Source organism: Labeo rohita, chromosome 21 (assembly GCF_022985175.1).
Source record: "Labeo rohita strain BAU-BD-2019 chromosome 21, IGBB_LRoh.1.0, whole genome shotgun sequence".
Taxonomy (NCBI): Eukaryota; Metazoa; Chordata; class Actinopteri; order Cypriniformes; family Cyprinidae; genus Labeo; species Labeo rohita.
The window spans coordinates 3,624,332-3,640,674 of NC_066889.1; the positions used below are offsets into that span (position 1 = coordinate 3,624,332).

Consider the following 16,343-nt stretch of genomic DNA (forward strand, 5'->3'; position numbering starts at 1 on the left):
AATTTGCAATGAAAAAAAAAAAAAAAAGAAAACTAAATATAAGCATTTTAATATTCCATCTTCTAGACCGCCTTTAACTGAGCTACTCATACTTCTAAACACAAGCAGGAAATGGCTACTTATGATGACTTATGAAGTGCTTTACATAATGATCACAATAACAAATCCATCTATCAGGGGATTCCAGAATTAATAACAGAGCAATAAATAAGTAAATATGATTAACTCAAGTCAATATGCAATTTTAAGATTACTGGCTGAAACAATTAATTTCAATTTCTACAGTGTGCATTTTTTGTTAATATAATTTTGCATGGAATAATTGTTTTTTTGTTTTTTTTTTAATAAATGTTTATTTTCATTTAATTTAAACTCATTTGCTACCATAAAAGTACTATTAAAGGGAACACAAATTTTAAGATATTTTTTATGAAATCCGAGAGCTTTCTGACCTTGCATAGACAGCAACGCAACTACCACATTCAAGACCAAGAAAGGTAGTAAGATTTGCGACAGAAAACTACTGCCTGCGACTATGAAAAAACATTTAGGCGCACCATGTGTGAGTAAACCGATCAGCATATTTGTGTTTGTGCTGAGAGGAGCTTCAAAGGTTTCTACGTGTTTTTGCAACGTTGAGTAACGCATCACAGACATGTCTCACGAATCCTTTCATAAACAAGAGAGTGTAAATATGACATTTATTGTGCAGTGTAGAGAGCTTTGTTGATTATAATGGAACTTCACAATGAACTAAGATGAGTGACGGCTTTTAAAGATTTTTAAGGGAGTCTGTAAATTAGATATTAATTTAACACAACAGTTAAATAAACGAGAAGTTAATATTAAGTGACTTACATTGTCTGACTATAACACTATTGCCTGATTTTACTCTATTTCATCATCAAAAATAGTCTGAAACAAGTCACAACTGAGCCGCTGCGCATCTCCATTTAAACACAGCGTTGTTTAGTTTATGAAAGAACGTGCGTTTTTAAACGAGTCAATGATTCAATTTCCCATACATAAAGAGAATCACTTTTTTATTCCTAAATGAATCTGCCATTCGAACGAATCAAATGAATGATTCAGTAATTACATCAGTGACTTGCTGACCACCTACTGGCAGTATTCGTTTAATTTTTAAAGTATCTTTGCAGTTATTTAAATAATTTTATGTTTCTGTATTCAAAATTTTTATTTTTAAAACAATAATCTCAACATGAATTTATGAATTTGATTGCACCCCTGCCACCTCTGAGCCTCATTAAACATATGAAAATACACCTACAAGCCACTTTTGTGTTCTTCTGTGCCACTTCTGTAGTACAAATTAATTTTGTTAATATATAAAGATTACATACTTTTAATAAACTTCGCCTCGTAATAGGAAGGCTCCTGAAATTTTGACTGTGCTCCTAAAGAAAAAAGCCCTGATAGTCCATACGGCATCAGTGGTTCAATCGTAATTTTAGCTTTTCGAATTTCATCAAAAAGATCCTAGTTGGTGTTCTGAAGATGAACCAAGGTCTTACAGGGTTTAGAATGACATGAGGGTGAGTAATTAAAGACAGAATTTTCATTTTGGGGTGAACTATCCCTTTAATAGTCTTTCTAATAGTTTCCCTGCTTGTTTGATGTATTTCCTGTTGAAATGTGAGGTTGGGCCAATATATCTAGTAACAGAGTAAAGATTCATCTGTGAATTTTAATGGACATCCCAACAATAAATCAAACTTTTAATATGACCTAACAGACATGGACTAATGTCAATAAAACTCAGTTGTGGGTGGCTGGATACCAGCATTTTATCTGCCATCAAACACTATTCAAAATTTATTCGACAGGACAACCTTGACAGCATATGTGATTCCTTTGTTGTTCACTGCATGATAAAATGGGATTCAAAGCATTTATCAGCCCAGTGGCTTCCACTGAGTCAGCCCTACTGTCAAAACAGCAACACGAAGGAGAATGTGTGCGTCCTGCAGGCTCACCCTCTACGGCTCTTTTGAAGAAAACCTTGCAGCTGCCACAGGTGAGCACCCCATAATGACATCCAGAGGCTTCGTCGGAGCACACCAGGCAGATCTTGTGGGCGTTTCCACCGGGCTTGACTGAACCGGATGGACTGGAGCTGCTCACTTCAGGCCTGGCCAAAGAGCTAGAACACAAAAACAAAGAATGTTTAAATGAAATACGTAACTTGCATGCAATCACGCACATAAAATCTTGATGTCTAGACCTAGATATTACAGAAGATATCTAGTGGCCACTATTTGAAGTAGCAAATGTTTACCCAACACCATTTTCAAACAAAACCTGAAAGGTTTTTGTGTGTTTTATAGCCATATTGCATGGCTACGAGCGTGACATTGCATTTAAACAACAGTTTGATTGCATGAGTGTGTAAATACATAAAAAAACAACAATTGAGTGTATTTAAAAAGCTTCTTTTGTGCAAACTACTTCTTTCCGCCACGGATTCAATCTCAAATTGACAGTTTAATGTTGCTAATCTGAAACCGTCAATTTAGAACTAGTAATGAAGGAACGTTAAGGTGCTTCATTGAAAACTTACTGTGTTACTGTATAAAAAGCTCACTGTATAATGTAGAGTACTATGTGAAAAAGATGGAGTGATTAGCTGCATCTGATACAGCATTCATTCTTCAGCTCAATAGCATATTCACAATAAAACATTAGTTTGAATGTAAGGAAAGCGATAGCTTTGTCATAGTATCCTTTCATCTGTTAAGGGTGATTTCCGACGACAGCGTAGCTCAGCGCATTTGCTGGCTGCGTCTTACTTGACATTGTTGAAAGTAAAAATAACTTCCTTGTTTACAAAAGCATTTTAGTCTCTTTCAATATAAAAGTCTTAACTGCTGATTCACTCAAAAAACAGTTGTTGACCATCACCATCACGAACACACACCATTTCCCAATACTAAATATTAAATACTACTATTATTTATATAAAATATTATTTACTGAATGATATTTAATAACAGAGTTTGTACAGACACTGTAAAATGAAATTCCAGGATTTTCAAGGACTTTAAGCACTACTTTTTTGATTTTCAAGGACTTCAATCAGAGATTCAATTCAGAGATCTCACTTATCAAACTTATTCATGTCTTCCATTTCAAATTCTAACAAAAACAAAAAACAAAAAAACAAATTGATAAATAAAGATATACTGATTAAAAAATGGCAGAAATAAAGTGAAGCACATGCAAAGTATTGCTACTCAAGTATAACAAAGTAAGCTACACTTTTACTACAGTAAAACTACTGTTAATTTTCTTAAGGGATTTGTGTATATTAATTAATTAATTTATTTATTTATTTATTTATTGCTTTCATAGCTGTACTGCATTAATGGTTTGATGTTTTCCACTGTTAAAAAAAAAACTCAGAAAAAAAGTCCTGACCTGAATTAAATGATTCACGATCCGCACTCTGAAGTTCTGATCTAAAGCATAAGATTCACAAACCCACTCCGAGGTTCCAATCTAAATCACATGAGTCAATTTAATTTGAATCATTCAATCTGAAACAAATGCTTCGCAATATGCAATCTGATTGGAACACTTAAAAATAGTGAATCCTTTTTCAAAGCAATGGTTTAAATTATTCAGAGTTTCAAAAATCTCAGTTTCACCCATCACTACATGCTTTTTTTATTTTTATTTAAATTGTTACAACCAGTGTCGAAATTCGAAAATACATGGGTCTTTTAATTTGATCTGTTTTTTTTTTTTTTTTGCTTGTGAATCGCATGCAATGAATTATCATGAGTTTGAATCAATCGGAGAGGTTACAACAAAAATGACTCAACTGATTTTGTTCATGTGTTCCTCTTTTCACATCTTCAGCCATGTTTACACGACACTGTCAGTAGTACTACTTGCTTAGCTCGACTGTTTTCTGACATTAACTGAAATAAGTGAAAAAAGTATGATGTTTTTTGAACTGCGTGAATTTAGCGTGAAAAGATATGTGCTTATTGACAAAATTAAACACTTAATTCATAGGCACATTATCTTACAATAAATTTAAGCACTTTTCAAGAACCTCTTCAGGAATATTGCTATTTTCAAGGGTTTCCCAGGCCTTCAATTTCAAGACAAAGTCAAATTCAACGCACCTTGTACGAGCCCTGTAATAAACAACAATAGCGATCATAAAAGTTTCATAAAAGTACAAAGGCAGCACTCTGATATAAGCATTAAAGTTACATAAAACATTAAGTGATGAGATTTTGCCCTCAGCCAAAACTATTTGCTCTGGAACAAATAATAGATTAATGGGAACAAAGACTGTCTGTTAGATTTACCCAAAGCTAATTATACCTTGTGTTTAACCACTATAGAGACATCAGAGCCAGCTGCAAATTTCAGAAGATCTGGCCAAGGTAAGGCTGCTCTCGGCATGTTCATGAGCTCTAGAACGGCCGCTGACGCCCTGGAGCTTACATTTCCGAAATCTATCTTTATTAACAAACCACATATTTGAAGTCTAATAGGGTTAATCCTGAAAAACTCTTAAAACTACATTCTGTGACAAAAAAAGCCAGCATTATTTATACAGTTATAGCGGTTTTGGGTGTCCATCATGACACTTGCCGTAAGAAACACAGCAAACGGAGTGAAACAGACGATGAAACGGTTGGAGTTCTGATATCAGTAGAAAGAAAGTAGCCTAGAAAGCAGGCAAACAGCTCTCCCGTTACAATCACTCAAGAGCTGTTACTCATCTTAGTTCAGCTCACCAGACAGACATGTAAACAACGTTAAAAACTTGATTTTCACCATAGGGGGTCTTTAAAATCTCTTCAGATTTAAAAATGCGTGTAGTGTAATCCAGCCTGTAGCGTTCGACACGACACCATCTGAGTTTAACACTACCAATTAGCTGGCAGGAGACGCGCAGGACAGCTAATAATCATTGGCGGCATAGTGCCACAAAGCCACTGATCATCAACAACTGTTTGAGCGATTTTTACTCTCCCGATACAGCTTCATTTGTGCTGGTTTACCTCTTTGATGATCTGCTTTTGGTATTACAAATCCCTGACACCTTCTCATGTAACCAGAACTGTCTCGCAGGTTAGCCAACATGCCACACGCTGCCATATTTAGCTCCCATCTGCATGAACACATTAAGCCATTTGTCAGCTGATCAACAGCCTATTCAGAGAAGAGAAATACGTTGTTACAAATGAGTAATACCTTCCCACCCATGTAAAGAACTAGACCAATTGTAATAAGGGTTTCATGTTTCAGAATAATGTAATACCAGACCCCACGATTAGCTCTCGAGAACGCTTGTATTCTCAAGGCCAACAAGTCTGACCTAAAGTTAGGTCTGTGGTTAGACTAGAAGGGTCACTAGAAAGATGACACCGGTTATAAACTGGCGAGGCAGGCTAGACATTCGATGTCAGCCAAAATCACTTACACTGTGACTGCAATTCAGGTAAAATGACCAGTAGGATTAGCAATCGTTTCCTGTTACAAAATGATTTAGTTAGAAATCATACCTTGACAAAGGCTACTTGTTTTGATGGAACGTTGGTAACAAATTAACAGCGCTTAAGGGAGTGTCCAGACATGTTTTTCTCTTCATTTAGTCTGCTCCTTTAACTTGCACTTCAAAAAGGTGTCTTTGTTTTACTACTTTATCGTTCTGTTGTTTCCTTTAAACTTTTTTTTTTTTTTTTTTTTTTTTTTTTTTTGGCTAGTCTATATGAAAATTAACCAGGGTTTTACTGCAAATAAAACCAAAAAACATTGTTCCTATAGTTAAGTCATGGTAACCACAAATTAACCATGGTCTTATTATACTAACCATAGTTTAACCATGGTATTTGTAGTAAAACTATGGCTATACAAATGGTAATCAATGCCCCAAAAAAAAATGGTTACTACACTTTTACTATAATAAAACCATGGTTAATTTGTTAAGGAGTAATTGACAGGAATATTCAAAAATACTTGTTGTATGTTTCCAACTATGTATCTAATAAATCTTAGTCTCTCCAAAATTGCTTTAACCGTTTTAACAGTAAAAATGTGCATTTGTGAAGTTAAGCAGATTTTTCTAATGGGTGAATAATCTATTTTCCATTAATGTTATTAAATTCCACAATTCATTAATGGAATTCAAATTTCTTAAGTTAATTACAGTGTTAATGTCAGCCGTGCTACATCTATAGCTTACACATTGAGAGAAACACAATTACATTTAAGTTAACCAGAAGAAGAGCAGTTTATGAAAACATCACAAGCGTAACTGCCACTCTATGTACAGTAATAATATTTTTTGCTCATATTTTAAACAAAGTTATGTCGGCAGAAACTTAAAACAATAAACAAACAATGACTTGCCCTGCTGTTTTTGCACTGATGCTAGACTTATTAGGAATCTGATCTTTTGGATCACTTCCATCAAATTTCAAATTAAAAGAGAAAATAATCAAATTAGATCAATAATTTGCAAATAAAAAGTTTTCCACAGCAAAAATAACTATTGTGATAAGTGCAGTGAACATGGTATAAAATTACTTTATCAAGATTTAACTTCTAACTTTCTTAACATAAATTAAAATTGTGGTTGTTCTGCACCAAGGGTGGTATTTGTAGGCCTTGCCCCCCTTTTCTTCCACTCATCCCTCCCTGCTAAACATTTTCATCAATGCAATTGATGATGAACAATCATCAATTTTGAAAGCAAAAAAAAAGAAAAAAAAAAGAACAGTGTGCATATGAAAGCGATTGCACGCTTAAGTGAGCGTCAACTATACACAAGTGCAATGCACGCTTGCCCCCTCGATTTAGATGCCCTGGCGCTGCCACTGTTCTGCACATGTGTAATTACATCAATAATAATAATCTTTGTGTAAAGAACTAACAGCAGATCACATCACATTCAGTATAAGGTCTGTGATTAGGGTTTCCTGAAACCCTAGTTAGTACATGATTAGTAAGCGACATGGGTTTGTACTGTGTCCGTCATATTCTAAATTGTGTAACATATTCTTGCACATGGTGATATTGTGCTGTGGCACAATCAAGAAATTACTGTAATACTGAGAGTTATAATCAGCCGCTGGCAAACCGAGGCTCGTGCCTGCAGGGTTTGTTGATTTTTCTCTGCAGGATTTTTTGGGATGTCGATCTGAGCTCCATCCAGCAGGTGGTGTGTGACTGTCTGTCTGTCCGCCTCTTGATATATTTCCTTCTACTCTCGGCTTGCACAACAGCCCTTTGAGAATCTGAGATCTTCTCGGCACAAACACAAACAGCTCCACATCATGAGAACGCAGTTCAGTGACCTCAGCAATTAGTTGCCGCCTACTTGTATGCAGGCCGAGCAGAAAAGTGAAACGAGCATAACCCGGGCCCGTGCTAGCTAACACTTCAAAACTTGAGCTACGAGCTACGAGTTTTGGCACCACTGATGGTGAAAAAAATGTTAATTCATTTGTGCCTCCGTAGAGCTCTAAAGCACTTCCCAGGCTGAAACGTTTCATTGCTTTCTATTAGTAAGTCTCTGAGGGCTCAGCGTAGGGCTGGGCACTATGGCAATTTGTGTGTTTCTTCCATGCCCACTTTATGGGCATTTTTGGTGCAGTAGTCTTAAGAAAGTACACTCCCACTCTTACTAGCAGAAATTATGCATTTTCTTTTTTTGGAGTTTTCTGCAACGGAAATGAAATAAAATGAAATTTTCAAAACATATTTTGCTAAACGCTAAAATAACGAGGCTGCATTACATGTGATTCCCATTTCCTATATGAGGCGCTCCCTTCTCTTTCACTGTTTATTTTTGGGAGACGTTCCTCACAGCAAGACGTTAAAAGATACTCATCTCCCAGAACCAAGCACACACGTTGCTCGGTGACACATGCTGAGATTCCTGAAGAGGAGTATTTTGAAACATTTCTTGCAGGCTAAACATGTACCAAAACTACTAAATGAATATTTGGGAAATTGGACCTGACATGTCGCATACAGTGGGTGCATTCACAGAAATGTGCCTCTGCTCTCAAAAACAATTATCTGAAGTATTAGACCAAAGTAAGAGTCATGTGTTTAATAAATTATAATCACATTAGCCTTTTGCCTGAGGCAAAGTGTCTGATCCAAACAGTGCCTTAAACAACTTGCGAATGTGCAAAAACAATTTTGTTAAATCATTTTACAGTTATTAGACCCAAAACTGCAATTCAAAAAAAACATAATTTAAGAGTCTTTTTAAGGTCTTTTAAGGTCTTTTGCAGGAGCCATTTACCTTCATTCTTAAGAGCAGGTCCTTGCATATTGTGGGTAAGTGGTAAATAAAATACCAATACATATACATTTTTGGTCAAAACGGAGGGGCTATCGCGGAGACTGCTCATCCGACAGGAAAGGTTAGTTTCATAACAACCATGTTGCTACATAAAATTCCTGATACATCCCATTAATCACAGCTCTGATGGCTGTAAAGTGCAAAGATGCAGTTCGTGCATTTCACATTTGCAAGTGAAAATGATTGTGTGGGAATGTGGAATATTATTGGGGCGACATTTGACACCCTGAACTCATCCATTTATGTAGTACAATTAGAATGTAAATGTTTTACTTTTAAAAAGAATGTGGACATTGTGTGTTTTCAGAGGCTGCATTTGAAGCGGCATTTAGATATATTAACACTAGGGCTGCCCTCGACTAAAGATTTTTCTGGTCAACTAGTATTAATTAATTGTAAGCATTAGTCGACTAATTGCACGTTTATTAATAAACTATTTAAATCATTATAATGAGCTTTTAATTGCCTATGCATGGCCTAATAAATTCAAGCGCAGGCATAATGCTTGCCACAGCAGAAGTAATGATTACGGATGTCAGGGAAAAACAATAAGGAGGCTGCATTAACATTTTAGTAATTTATTGATAAACTAGTGCTTTCTTTGTTTTCAGCTTAAGAGATAAAGTCGGCAACACTGTCTCGTCATCTCCGCAGTATTAAACACGCCTGTATGCATGTTTTATGCAGATTACATAATCTATTTGTTTTCCATTTGAATTGGTTCACTTGAAAGTAGACATTTCACTCTCTCTATAGATATATTTTTAATGTCTGTAAAGTAAGTATACACAGAGTTTGCGCTCAAGTTCACAGAGAACGAGACGGCAGAAAAGCGCATCCTGTTCGCTTTCATTATTTTACAAAAACACAATGTTTTGTTGTTATTGTGAGTGCACACAAATAAACACAGAGTCTTTACGAGTTCGAAAGATGTATTACTTTTATTTGTATGACCAAATATGGAGTATTTTAAGAGCAAGTGACCGCACCAGCGCTTCCATCTGTCATGCAGAGAACACGCTACTGTTAAGCTTAGTGCACATTAGATTCAGCAGCCACGTAAAGTGCTACTACTTACATATTTCAAATGATAAGCCAAATTTGAGGTCCATGAATGATAGGTGAGTATTTGAATGTCCTGCCCAATGTACTGCATTACCACATAGACCAGTTAACGCTCTGTCCGTTACAGACTGCGTGGCTTCGCCACTTACTTTGGATTATTATTTTTTTCTGTGACTAAGCAACTAATAAAATTTTGGTCGTCCAAAACTATTGAAACATGATTTTTGTTTTTAATGAAATTATACTTTAAAGGACTAGTTCACTTTCAGAATAAAAATTTCCTCATAATTTACTCACCCCCATGTCAACTAAGATCTTCATGACTTTTTTTATTCAGTCAAAAAGAAATTAAGGTTTTTGAGGAAAATGTTCCAGGATTTTTGTCCATATAGTGGACTTCAATGGGACGCAATGGGTTGACGGTCCAAACTGCAGTTTCAATGCAGCTTCAAAGGGCTCTACGCGATCACAGCCGAGAAATAAGGGTCTTACCCAGTGAAACGATCTGTCATCTTTAAAAAAAATGACATTTATATACTTTTTAACCACAAATGCTCATCTTGAACTAGCTCTGCGTCTGCGGCTTCACGTATTACGTTTTTCTTCTGTGTATTCCGGTTGATAAAGGTAAGGTAGAGTGAAAAACTCACTTTCATCCATCTCATTTTCTCCTCCAACTTCAAAATCATCTAACATTGTTGTTTGGCCTTGTAAAATGTTTTCCTTAAAAACCTTAATTTCTTTCCAGCTGAAAAAAGAACGGCATGAACATCTTGGATGACATGGAGGTGATTAAATTATCAGGAAATTTTTTATTCTGGAAGTGAACTAATAATAAAATATGAAACTAAAACCATTCCAGATGGTTTGTCGGATTTTTAGCTAAATATGGCTCAGACCATATTTAGACAATGCTGGCAAAAAGATTTTTGATAGACCAAACCATTCTCATATTTTGTATCCACAAATTCAACAAAGGGCATGCCAATGCGACGTTCATAGAGCTATAACTCCTGTCACTACAAGCCCGACCTAAGGGACGGTGCGCCGTTTCAATGCCAAGATGCCAACGACTGGTCATGAGTCATTTGTGCTAATAACTTCCAAACAGTTTGGCCAAAAATCATTAGTACAATTTGTACGATGGCATTTGTACATGCATTTTGACAGTTGGTCATTTTGTCAAATGCATGAAAGTAAATAATGAAAGTAGAAATAATCGAATGGGGCAAATATTGCCTCACAGTGGAAAATGATCATTTCTGTTATCGCTGTGAACTGAGCACCACACAGAATATGAAATGCTTCGGTAGGCAGATTTTTATGACAGGCCTAAACCAGTGAAGGTTTATCATTATCGACAAAATTCCAGAAAATATAGATCTTTTTTTGTCATTATCACTGTTGCATTGTGAAACATCAGTATTGAAGCCTTAAAAAAAAGTGAACTTTGCCTCTAAAAATTGGCATCAGTGCTTCTTAACAAAAAGTAGAGCTGTGAGTACAATGTTCACTGGAGTCTAGTCAATGTCACATACATATCACATGTGCTGTAGTGATCAAGGGCAGGGTCTAACGTTTGACTTCCCCTGAGGAGAAGACATCAGTTTTTTGGCCCTTTGAGTGAACAGAGTTCTCACGGGTCTCACTGAAAGAGTGTATCTGAGTGTATCTGTTTTCTTCAGCTGCAGAGCCCTGGCCTCCCTTCCTCCCTTAACTTTCGCTGCAGCTCTGAGGTGCTTATATAATTTCTAAACCGCCATTATGGCCGCACTTGCAAAGCTTGACCTCGGCCAATCCCGCTACACGTGAAAAATAAAAAGGAGGTCGCACGGATCATGGGATTACCCGATTCATCCAACCAGGGAAATTCAGAAACACACATGTGGAATTTTCTTTCATTTCTCTTTGCACTTTTTTTCCTTTTGGCAGTGGATCATAGTGCCATAAATGGTGCTTCTGTCAACTCCCACTAATGTTCTGTACTGACTTTAACAAATAATACAGTTCTGGACTGAGAGTAAACCACTGTCAAGAATAATTTAAGGAATAGTTCAACCACGATAAAAAATCCTGTCATTATTTACTATACACCCTCATCTCGTTCCAAACCTGCGTGCTGTTATGTTTTAAGTGGAACACAAAAAGAGTTCCTTTCCATTAAAAAAAACAAACAAAAAAAAAACTGTAGAGAGCACATCCGTCGAGTAACATGATCAACCATTTCATAATTTAGAACAAATTGTTATTCACTTAAACCAGTATCTTATATCTGCATATGTGACCCTGGACCACAAAACCAGTGATAAGCAGCACGATTATATGCAGCAATAGCCAACAATACATTGTATGGCTCAAAATGATTTTTCTTTTACGCCAAAGATCATTATCATGTTCTAAGATATTTTGTAAATGTCCTACCATAAATATATCAAAACTTAATTTTTGATTAGTAATATGCACTGCTAAGAACTTCATTTGAACAAAATTGTAGGTGATTTTCTTAAAAATTTAGATTTTTGTTTGCACCCTCAGATTCCAGATTTTCAAATAGCTGTATCTCAGCCAAATGTTGTCCTATTCTAACAAACCATACATCAATGGAAAGCTTATTTATTCAGAAGTATGAATCTCAGTTTCAAAAACATGACACTTAAGACTGGTTTTGCGGTCCCAGGTCACACATTTTATACAGTAGTTATCAGAAATACACCAATATTACAATTCAGGCCAATACTAATAAGCTAATAATTATTAATTCATTTTAATTTATTGACAAGAAATGCAGACTTTACAATTGTAAAACAATCTAAAAATAAAAAATAAAAAAAACTAACAATAAAATACTAAAAACTAAAATCAGCAGTGAATTTAAGCATCACATCATAATACAATTTTATATTAACTTTGAGATTTGCTAATCATTACATTTAGATGTGTAATTGTGTTTTTAAAGATTAACTTAACGTTAGTGTTAGATTATGGTAAATGCATTCCATACATATTGTATATGTCTTCTAAAAAAAGTAAAATGTGCATGCAAAAATAAATATACAATATTCTTTTAAATATATATCCAATACTAGCCAATATAATACATTAGTAACCCAAATTTAGGCTGATAGTCTAAACTTACAGTGTTCACATGTATTCACTGATCCAAAGCATCTTACACTGCATTCAATGTATACATGTCCTTGAACTCATGCTCTACTGCCTGAGCTACAAGAATCCTGGATATAGTAGTAATGTATTATGCTTCAATACTGTAGCTAGCTGAACAAACTTGCATTAATAGCTGCCAATACTTAACTCTCAAGAGAACAGAACTTCTACTTCCACTCATGTTGATGTTTGCATGTTTTATGTTCATTCTCTTTAGCCAATAAAGCGTGATTAGCCGAACTTGCCATGTTTCTCATTACCACTAATTTCCACAGAGCCTGCCAACAGAACACTGAGCTTTCATGCTGCTATCGCAGCTAAATATGAAACCATTTGTCATTCATTACCGAAGAGTGTGACCTGAAACGATTGTGCGTTACCTTCAGTGAATCTGTGTCTGTTTTGTAAAGTTTAATAAATGCGTCTATTAGACCTCCACAACTCTTGAAAGGGAATTTAAATGCAAAGGGCATGACAACAAACCCACAGTGTCCCTTTTGTGCATTCAATTTGTGTCTGGAACACTGAAGAATGAGCTTTCTGTTTGCTTCACAGTCTTTATGTTCAGGAATATAATTTGGACTCATCCCTGAAAACCATCTGACCTTGCACTTTCTAAACTATTTTAAGCCCTCTCTTGGATGCATCAATCTCTTTAAGCAATGGCATTCACCGGCGTGGTGTCCTTTGCATATGTAATGCTATGTGAAAGATCTTTGGACTAAATTAAGAAGACAATAATTTATGCTCTCATCAAAGTGAATCATATGCAACCCCTGCAAAGAAAGAAAGATTTTCTTTTTGTAAATAAAGCAGCACTAACCCAGCTAAATAAACATGCCACAGGCAATCATTTGTAATATCAATAATAACTGAAATAGTGACTTAAAAACAGGGTAGGTGATTTGGTTCAAAAACATTTTTGTGTTATGCTGGTTGAAAGTCACGTTTCAGAAATGTTTAATCTAAAAATTTGAAATTATTCAAATTAACTGCAAAACTAATTTGACTGTGAAAATATGCACTAAAGATTGTTTAAAGCTATTTTTTGTGTTAAATGAGAAAGTATCAAGTAGACATTACAAATTGTAGCTTTAGAAAGAAATATTTTATTTGATTTAACATAAAATTTATTACACATAAACATTTAGGCTGCAACGGCCTACTGTAAACTAGGGAACATAAAAGAAGATCATTTGAGAAACATCTCAGTATTTTTTTTGTTCATACAATGAAAGTTTGGAAACCAAAATGGCTTTGTTACCAACAGTCATCAAAATGCCTTCTTTAATTGTCCACAAAAGAAAGGTTTGAAATGACATGAGGGTTGTAAATGATGACAGAATTCAATTTTTTGGGGTGAACTATCTCTTTAATGTTTTTATTTTTCTCATTATTTTTTTAATGAAATTATATTCGAAATTAGAAACTAAACCTGCCAGGCAGCGGCATTAAATGTCTTTATGAATCATTCGTTCATTCGATTCGTTCAAATGGCTGATTCACTCAGAAATGAAGTAATAAATGGGCCTTTGAATCATTGCTTCACACGATTCATTCAAAATGAGGATTCATTCAGAAACGAATCACTGCTGTGTTGCTCAGAGATGTGCAACAATTCTGCTATGGCTTCAAAGGTAATATGTTCTCTGCAAAACCGAGCAAAACACATAATATTGTTTAAAATATAACACAATATCAATTTCGCATTTAAGTTCATAATTAGTTCAGTTCAAATGCGGCTTCAAAGGGCTCTAAACGATCCCAGCCGAGGAAGAAGGGTCTTATCTAGCAAACGATCTGTCATTTTGAAAAACAAAATTTGTATACTTCAAGCACTAAAGCTCATGTAGCACAGGCTCTGGGATGCATGTCCATGATGCTACGAATTAGTAATGGGTCACTCTTGAACGATTCTTTCATTTTGAACGAATCTTCAATGTTACTCGGGAAGAACAAGTCGTCTCGGGGGAGTGATTCGTTCAGTCGCACACGCGCAACATCCTATTAGGTTCTGTACTGGAATTAGTTCACCTGTTTTGAGTCTTCGGGTTTTTCGAGTTGTTCGTTCACCTTATGGGGCTGTCACGTGATGAACGAACAACTCAAACCCGAAAACCTGTCAGATAAGAAGTGAGGTGAGCTAATCATAGACTAAAGACCCAGGTAAACAATGAATTAATCTTTTCTGTTTCTTATAACATTATAGTTTTGTCTTGTTTGTAGTGTGATCAACGTTTGTGTAAGCAGTAGATGTGTTAGGGAAGTAACACGTAACATTTTAATTATATTTTGCTAAAATAAACAAACTGACTCAGAAAAAGATTCGTTCATTTTGCTAAACGAGATTTAAAGGTCTGACTCTGTAAAATGATCCGAACTTCCCATCACTATTACGAATCACATGTAAGTTCATCATCTGTGTACTGAGTAGGCCTGTCAACGATTAATCGCGATTAATCGCATACAAAATAAAAGTTTGAGTTTGCCTAATATATGTGTGTGTACTGTGTATAATTATTATGTATATATAAACACAAACACATTCATGTATATATTTAAGAAATATTTTCAAGCATATATATTTATTATAATTTTTATAATTTCATATTACATATAAATAAAATCACTTTGTATATTAATAACATATTTCTAATATATATACACATTAATTTGTGTATATTTATATATACATAATAATTACACACAGTACACACACATATATTAGGCAAACTTAAACTTTTATTTTGTATGCGATTAATCGTGATTAATGGTTGACAGCCCTAGTACTGAGTATGGTGAAAAACTCCATCTTATTTTCTCCTACAACTTGAGAGGAGGTCATCGTACCTTTTTGTTTGTAAACAGCGTTTACAAACTTACTTACACTTTCTTAGTCTTCGCGTGTTCGCTTTGTAAACACTGGGTCTGTAGTGCCGCCTATGTTACAAGTGACCTTTTGACGTGATTCAATAGTACGTAGCGTTGTGAACACGCATCCCAGAGCCTGTGCTACATGAGCTTTTGTGTTTAAAAAGTATAAAAAAAAAATATTTTCCGGGAAAAAATGACCAATCGTTTCACTGGATAAGGTCCTTCTTCCTTAGAGCCCTTTGAAGCTGCATTTAAACTACATTTTGGAAGTTCAAAATCGGGGCACCAATCAAGTCCATTATATGGAGAAAAATCCTGAAATGCTTTCCTCAAAAACCATAAGTTCTTCACGACTGAAAACAGAAAGATATGAACATCTTGGATGACAAGGGGGTGAGTACATTATTTGTGAATTGCTGTTTTGGAAGTGGAGTTCTCCTTTAATGCACGTTCATATTTAGTATAGAATACAGTAACATCATGTTTACCCCCATTTTCCCGACAGGAGACTTGTCAATCACTAAATGGGGAAAAAAGTAACTGGCATTTCTTATTTGAATAAGTAACAGATAATTTCTTAGAAATTCAAAAGTAATGCGTTACTTTACTAGTTACTTGAAAAAGTAGTATTATTACGTAACTCGCGTTACTTGTAATGCGTTATCCCCCAACACTGCCTATCAACGTATGTTGACAGTATGCGTACCTCTGTGCACCCTGTTCATGTAGACATGATACGTCATCAAAGTGTTTCATTGCCGCCATTGCAGACCAAGTGAGAATGGAATGTGTTATTACTGTAATTCTCATGTGTTTTGGAAGAAAAGTGAAATCACCTACTCTACCTTTAAAAAAATCTGGCATACAAGTAAAACTA

General features: G+C 35.3%; 1 protein-coding gene across 2 annotated transcripts in view; it reads right to left on the minus strand.

Moving 5' to 3' along the window:
* Positions 1–16,343, minus strand: part of LOC127152899 (glucocorticoid receptor) — a 77,827-nt gene that overhangs the window by 30,798 nt on the left and 30,686 nt on the right. For both annotated transcript variants that reach the window (XM_051093791.1, XM_051093792.1), the window contains exon 3: positions 1,998–2,164. In XM_051093791.1, the coding sequence (XP_050949748.1) occupies positions 1,998–2,164 (167 nt within the window). The remainder of the gene's footprint in view (positions 1–1,997; positions 2,165–16,343) is intronic.